The sequence below is a fragment of the Rhamphochromis sp. 'chilingali' genome (assembly GCF_963969265.1).
Source record: "Rhamphochromis sp. 'chilingali' genome assembly, chromosome: 1".
Lineage (NCBI taxonomy): Eukaryota > Metazoa > Chordata > Actinopteri > Cichliformes > Cichlidae > Rhamphochromis > Rhamphochromis sp. 'chilingali'.
In genome coordinates this window covers 55,758,335-55,765,410 of record NC_137929.1, presented here as the reverse complement: position 1 = coordinate 55,765,410, position 7,076 = coordinate 55,758,335, and the positions used below count along the sequence as shown (strand labels likewise).

Genomic DNA, 7,076 nt, shown 5'->3' with positions numbered 1-7,076 from the left:
CAGATTCACACTCAGTGGCAGCTATTTCGTGTGACTGGTTGGGGGTGAGGGGAGGGAAACAGGACAAAGACACACAGTTATTAGATGCTGCTTCAGCCAGTCAGAGAATCCCCCGCCGCCCCGCCCTCTCCTCCCTGTGCAGCAAGCAGCAGGCGCACCTCGCAAACGGAGGGCGCCCTTACTCCCAGCAAATGGGCGGCAGAAAACCGATCGGTGCCTATGCCATTCCCAATATGCGCTGGCATGACATGGGGGCAGGACGAGTACAGCAATTTTTTTATTTTTATTTTTTTTGCCCATGTCGCCTGTATCAAAAACCTCTACTGCATAAGGGCATAAGGAAGTTTGTCTAATGACACCTGTTGTGGATAGGCATAGCTTTGGGTCACGTGGTGTCTGTAATAGCGATTGCTATATGACCTGTTCACGTCCCGAGGGAATTTTTGTGAATGAGTGGGTGATGGGGGAAGTCGACTTTTGCTGACTGTTCAAGTTTAGAATGTTTTTGATTGTTTTTTCTACGGATTTTAAGGATTTGATAACAAATAAAGGAGTTTTAACCTGGTACTTTGACTTACGTTTTAAACAGTGGGCGCGTCAACATTATTCCCCTATTCAGCTGCTCGGCGACTCAAAGGCTTGACAGTCGCCAATAAAACCTTTACAAACCACCCGATTGTGGTTAAAAGAGAGAGAAGCACAACACCACCTCCATCTCACTTCCTTTCATGTGAACTGCTCTCACTATCAGGAAAACAAAACCTAATGTTCTGACATAACAGGTCATCACCTCATCAATCATTGTCCATTAAAGCTCTCTGATTCTCCCCATGAAAGGGAATCAAAGAGCTCATGGTTAATAAAATCACATTCATATTTACTTCATATTAGATATTAGAGCTTTGATTTAATAGAAAAGCCTCGTACTGATGAGTGAAGAGGAAACCACAGTCACAGAGGAGGAGGAAGAGGAGGGTGTGCATAGAAACTGATCACTTATAAACTTTTAACTTACCAAGTGTGAAGATGGGGGAAGTTTCTGTGCTGTGGCTGCTCTGTAAGTTCCCTCTGTTTCTACAAAGTTTAGTTAAAGATACGTGCAAAAGGGAACAAAAACATTTCTCCGAAGAATGCTTTTAGGGATGTTTGGCTTTGTTACGATTAATTTGTGAGACTTACTCAGAAAGGTCGTAATGATACTCCTACAGGAAGTTTGCATGTTTTTCATTTTAATACATTTTAATACTGTTACATCCTGCTAGGGCCGTAACAAATACAAACGTTGAAATTGTATTTAAATTCTCTTCACGTTTGAATCAATTCCTTGTTTTCAGCACTTTTTCTCCTTCCTTTGCTGGCTTTTCTTCAGTGTTTTTTTTTTCACTTTGCCCTCTGATCACTTCGTTAAACCTCTCAAATTAAAAACTAACCCAAGTGTCATTTGTCTTCAGTCCTGACCTCACTGCTGATCTACACGACAAACCAAGGTCAGTGAGCTTCGTCTTTGTTAGTAAAAACTTAATTTAAGCATTCAGGTGTTGGTTTAAGGAAAAGTTTTGATTATTATTACTCATTGATTACATGCTTAAACTCTCATTTCATACAATCTGCTTCACCCCGATGCTTCACAGGGCAACATGATGGTATAAAACATGAAAAAGGTCAAACTCGTGTTGTACCAAGAGAAAAAAATAAAATAAAAGGAAAGAAAACAAACAGCTACAAAGGGAGGAGATGGTTTTAACAAGAGCTCCCATTGGTGGCCTCACTGATAATGAAAGCAGAAAAGGAGGAAGTGACGCTGTTACAGAGACAAACAGACAGTGATCGGAGCATGAGAGTAGAAAATTCATCAGCAGGTGACCAGAGCTTGTTCATCTGTGCAGTCTGGGACTATAAACTGTATATAAAAGATGGCTGAAGTCAAATGGAACAACAGTATGTTAATGATTAGTGAAATGTTTAAAGCTTTAGTTTTAGCTTCAATCGGGAACATCGTACTTAGAAGTGACCGTACTTGGGTGAGAGGTCAATGCTAAGCTATTGGCTAATGCTAGCCAGTTAGTGCTAAGTGACATCCAAAGAAAATCCTAAAATTTCAATCACTAAAACTGGAGCAGAGACATCTTATATGTGCTTTTAGAACAATTAAAAATTTCACCTCCACTTGTCAGTACCATTAAATAAATATAGCAGAAGTAGTACATTTATTTTGTAGTACACATTTAGGTTTTTATGATTAACTGTATGCAATATTTTCTTTATATAAATAAGTTTTTATTCATTAGAATTATAAAGACAAACTGTTAACTGTTTGGTAAAGTCAAGACATTCATTTAAAAATGTGTTATGAATTAAGTCATTCAAGGGTGCTCACAAGTAGATTAGAGTTGAGATAAGAATCTGTTCATATGGTCTTAATGTTTACAGCCAGTGGAGTAAAGGCATGAAGACAAAAGCCTGGAAAGATTGGTGCTTCGAATTGGAAGCATTTGTTATTTATTAGCTCTTCTAGCTAACAGCAGCAGGCAACTTTTTCTCTCCGACTTGTGGCTTTTGTGGTCCTACAGGCGATTCTGTGTCACTGTGTATGCAAGGTAAACATGGCTGTGTGTAAAAAAAAATTAATGCCTTGCTAATGAAATACCTCTTAGTTTTAAACCTAACACAGGTAATTAAACATTGTTTATTTTGAATGAATTTCGGCACTGCCAGTAATCCCAATAAGAGTCCTGCTAATCCAGATTTGATAAACCTTAAAAGTCTGTACCTGGATCAGTGTGATTGCCAAAACTGGATCACTTACATACTGTTAAAAATTCAATATTTACGGTGGAAACTTGCTTGACCTTTGTGATCAGTGCTCAGGTTGACAGTTTCTCATATCCAAGTATTTTTTCCCTGTTTCATTCAGTTCGTCTGACTGTGAACCCAAACAGCTCTCAGTTCTTCAAAGAAAAGTCTTTGTCTCTGAGCTGTGAGGGGGCCGAAAACTCTGCTGGATGGACTCTGAGGAGAAGCACACTTGAAGGAAAGAGTCACTGTGGAGAAACGTGGGGAAGATGGTCCAATTATTCCTGTAAGATCAGCATGACGCTCCCATGGGACAGTGGAGCTTACTGGTGTGAGTCCAGAGAGGGTCCCATCAGTAACATGGTTAACCTGACAGTCACTGGTAAGCTGAGTGTGTGGAGTTAGTGTTGATGAAGCTGTGTGTAAATGGATGAAATGCTGTAGTTTGTCTCTGTGTTGAGGTGGATCAGTGATCCTGCAGAGTCCTGTCCTCCCTGTGATGGAGGGAGATGACGTCACTCTGCTCTGTAAAACAAAGACCACTCCCTCCAACCTCCCAGCTGCTTTCTATAAAGATGGCGTCTTCATTGGGAGTGAGACTACAGGTCACATGACCATCCAGCATGTTTCCAGGTCTGATGAAGGCCTCTACAAGTGTGACATCAGCGCTCATGGAGAGTCTCCATCCAGCTGGATCACTGTCACAGGTGAGGAGCTTCACTCTGATTTCAGCTCTGATTTCATCCACATATTCACCTGAACAGGTGGGATTCTCTCTGCAGGTAATCCAATAACCACAGTCCTGCCTACATCTACACCCCCACCACCCACTTTTACATCCCTCACCCCTGGATCAGCTCCACACCCTGATGCCCCCTCCCTCCAGCTTGAGTTCAGACTGCCTTTCCACCTGCTGGTGTTCTGTCCATACTTCATTGCCACTGTCCTCATGGTGTCTTTATGTCGACGCAGAGCCAAAGGTAACACTTTGATTCCCCTCGAATATTTTTAAAGCTCGATCTGGGATTAACTTATTCAACAGGCGCTCCTTGTTTCTTTGGTAACAGCACCACCTACCTGCACTGGACAGAAGTTGCCTGACGACTTGTTTGACTGACCACTGAGCATCAAGTGTGAGATGCAGCTTAGAAAAGTCAACATAGACTCTTTGTACAAAGATATGTCTGCTTCCTGATCTTTCCCTGTTAGGTCTTAACGTCAGGCTTTTTCCATAAATCCTTTTAAAAACATTAATAGCAGTTGTTTTTGTTGCTTTTCACTCGTAAAATTTCTTAAATACATTCTTAGGATCAATATGTGAATCACCAAGGCGAAGGCGACTCATTTCTCACTCACCATTGATAACTCCACAGTTTTCCCTTCTCCTCAGGTTAAGAGCCTTGGTGTCATCCTAGACAGTTCACTTTCCTATAAATCTCACATCAGTAATCTCACCCTTTCTGCCTATTTCCATCTACACCACATTAACAGATTACGTCCTTCTCTTTCCACCCAGTCTACGTCCATTCTAATCCATAGTCTCGTTCTCTTCCTTCCTCCTTCATTTACTATAGTAATTCTCTCTTACCTGGTCTCCTCCAAAAATCCCTCCAGAAGCTTCAACTGGTTCAAAATCCCTTCTACCAGCACATCACCCCCATTCTCCAGGAATTTCACTGGCTCCCAGTGAAACTCCGGATGGTGTACAAACTTCTTCTGCTCATCTTCAAGGACATTAATAACCTTGCTCCTCCTTATCTTTCTGACCTGTTAAGCACCTGACCTGCCTTTTTTCCGCCTCACCTCCATGGGAAGCAGAGCTTTCAGCTGCTCTGCTCCCAGGCTGTGGAACTCTTTACCCCCAGATATAAGAAACATTGGTTCTTATATCTCAGCTCAGAACCCGTCTGTTCAAATCTGCATATTCACTGTGAATCCACTGTTTGTTCATTTTATCTTGTGCTTTTATTTTATTGTTCTTCATTGTGTCATTGTTCTATTATGTGTTTTATCCTATTGTGCAGTGTCCTTTGGTGTCTTGAAAGGCACATTTTGAATAAAATGTATTATTGTTACTATTATTGTTATTATTATTATTATGAATACTTAACCTCTCTTTTTTTTAGGATTTATATTCAGTGCTCTTTATTGGCTCTTTATTGGCATAAAAACAATTACGTTTTCAATTCAGTTTGATTAATGCAGCACCAAATCACAACAAAGGTTGCCTTTAGGTGCTTTATATTGTAAGTACAATGAATGTTCTCTGTACAATAATACAGAGAAAAGAGAGAAAACCACAACAATCAGATAACCTCCTATGAGCAAGCAATTTGGCGACAGTGTTGCTGAGGTTAGTTCATAGACTGCAGACTGTTAGACTTGATGGATAGGATTAACAACCTGTTAGCTGCAAATAATCATGTGCAGTTCTGAAAGCAGTCTATGAACTAACCTCAGCAAACGGCAGCTAACAATGTTAGTGGGGTCGCGAGTAGCCTTCAGTAATACTAATAAATCACGCAGCAGTAGTACATTCATGTCGTTGTAAAAAGCATGACAGTATATTAAGTAATCCAAAGTCTTCAGAATGTGTTACTCTCATTGAGTAACTTAACCGAATACGTTACAAAATACATTTGGGAGCATGAATTCTGTAATCTGCAGTGGAATACATTTTAAAAGTAACCTTCCCAACACTGTACATATATATGTATATGCTATAGTTATGCTTATATTCATCTAATAAATAAAGTTTTGTTTTTTCAATAAAGAGGCACTCACAGTGTTTTTCCACTCATCAGTTAGATGGAAAGTCCGTGTGCTTATTGTGGTCTGGCTGTGGTTGACAGAGCGACACATCATCTTTGAGTTTGTTTTTTTGTTCTTTTGCTTCCTTTTACTGAACACTGCAGACTCAACACACTGAGCCCGTGAAGCCGAAGTCTGGGTTTACGCTTCAGATCTCCTTTACATGATGCCTCTGTCCTCCTAAATGGCAAAACCAAGACTGTGTATGCTCGTTCACAGTTGTGGAGAGTTTCAGGCTTTCAAAGTGCGGACATTGTGACTCCTCCTCAGAACATCTGCTGTGGTTTCTGTGGTTTTTGCTCCTCTGCAGGCTTTTCAGAAAAATGCTTTCTAAACTTGGCTGCAGGTTTAAAACTGCCCCCCTGCTGGGCTGGGAGTCCTGCAGCTACGTTGCTTTAAATAAGCACAATCATCCTCTGTAAAAACTCTTCGAAGTAGAGCCTGTGACTGTCCAGTGTGCTCGACAAAATAAGCCGCTATTTTCCACTGCCATGTTTTTTTAAAATTCCTTGGCTCTGCTGGAGTAACTTTGTATGACTCAGAACTGAAAATAATCCTTCTTTATTTTGTACTGGGCGTCCGTGCAGAACCTCAGTTCTGGAGTTCAACCTTGTGAACTCTCAGCTAGGAAGAAACAGTCACATTATTTACTTATGAGTGCTAAAACACTGCAAAATGCTCCAGTAATATCCACTCATCCCCAACCCATTGAGTCAGATGGCCGCCCCTCCCTGAACCTGGTTCTGCTGGAGGTTTCTTCCTGTTAAAAGGGAGTTTTTCCTTCCCATTGTTGCCAAAGCGCTTGCTCATAGGGGGACATATGGTTGTTGGAATTTTTCAGCTTTTCTTAGGTTTTTGTCTTCACATTTGGCAGATTAGGTTCTATTTATATTTTCAAGTAATCATTTCACCTTATTCTTTAGTCTCCATCTCAGTTTTCTCTTTGTGTGGTTTACTTTTGTGTTTGTGTTTAGCTATTGTTTCTCATTTCCTTATTTGTCGTCTCCTGTGTTTGAGATCTAGTTTCACTTCCTCATTTTCATGTGCACTCAGAAAAATTATGGTTCTTCAGATGTCTTCATGGTTCTTTAAAGAACCATCATACGTCAAAGAACCTTTTTATTTTGTGGATGGTTCTTCAGCTATTACAAATGGTTCTTTAAAGGTCAGCTGTGGTGAGTGTGAGCAACCAGGTACATGAGACAGAATGACTCTGGTGGGAAAAATGAATCGGGAGCCATGATGAGATGTTTGCAATGTACATACACTGCTTTGCCATTTTCATGTTGTTGCAAGTAACCTGGTAGCACACACAAACTTTCTACCCCAAATGCTGTCTTAACACAGGCAACAAAGGTAAATTGCAAACTGTTTTAGTTACTGGACTCTAATCAAATGAAATGTATTTAACTGGTATAATTCAGTTAATACCAGCAACATTGTCCTTAAAGATTAAGAATTTAAACAATTGA

The 7,076-nt window shown here is 40.4% G+C and overlaps 1 protein-coding gene across 1 annotated transcript; it reads left to right on the top strand.

Moving 5' to 3' along the window:
* Positions 1–982: 982 nt before the first annotated feature.
* Positions 983–4,007, top strand: LOC308406740 (Fc receptor-like B). The gene is made up of 6 exons (XM_080897934.1): positions 983–1,057; positions 1,452–1,487; positions 2,915–3,175; positions 3,255–3,500; positions 3,576–3,773; positions 3,861–4,007. The coding sequence occupies exons 1-6, from the start codon at positions 1,027–1,029 to the stop codon at positions 3,908–3,910; spliced, it is 822 nt and encodes a 273-aa protein (XP_080754060.1). The 5' UTR covers positions 983–1,026; the 3' UTR covers positions 3,911–4,007.
* The last annotated feature ends 3,069 nt before the right edge of the window (positions 4,008–7,076 follow it).

What these genes read in the sequence shown, in the direction of transcription:
- LOC308406740 (XM_080897934.1), top strand. Translation starts at nt 1,027, where the DNA reads ATGGGGGAAGTTTCTGTGCTGTGGCTGCTCT. An exon ending in TTCTGTGCTGTGGCTGCTCT is followed by an intron (nt 1,058 to 1,451) that starts GTAAGTTCCCTC and finishes ATTTGTCTTCAG; the next exon opens with TCCTGACCTCACTGCTGATC. An exon ending in CAGCTGGATCACTGTCACAG is followed by an intron (nt 3,501 to 3,575) that starts GTGAGGAGCTTC and finishes TTCTCTCTGCAG; the next exon opens with GTAATCCAATAACCACAGTC.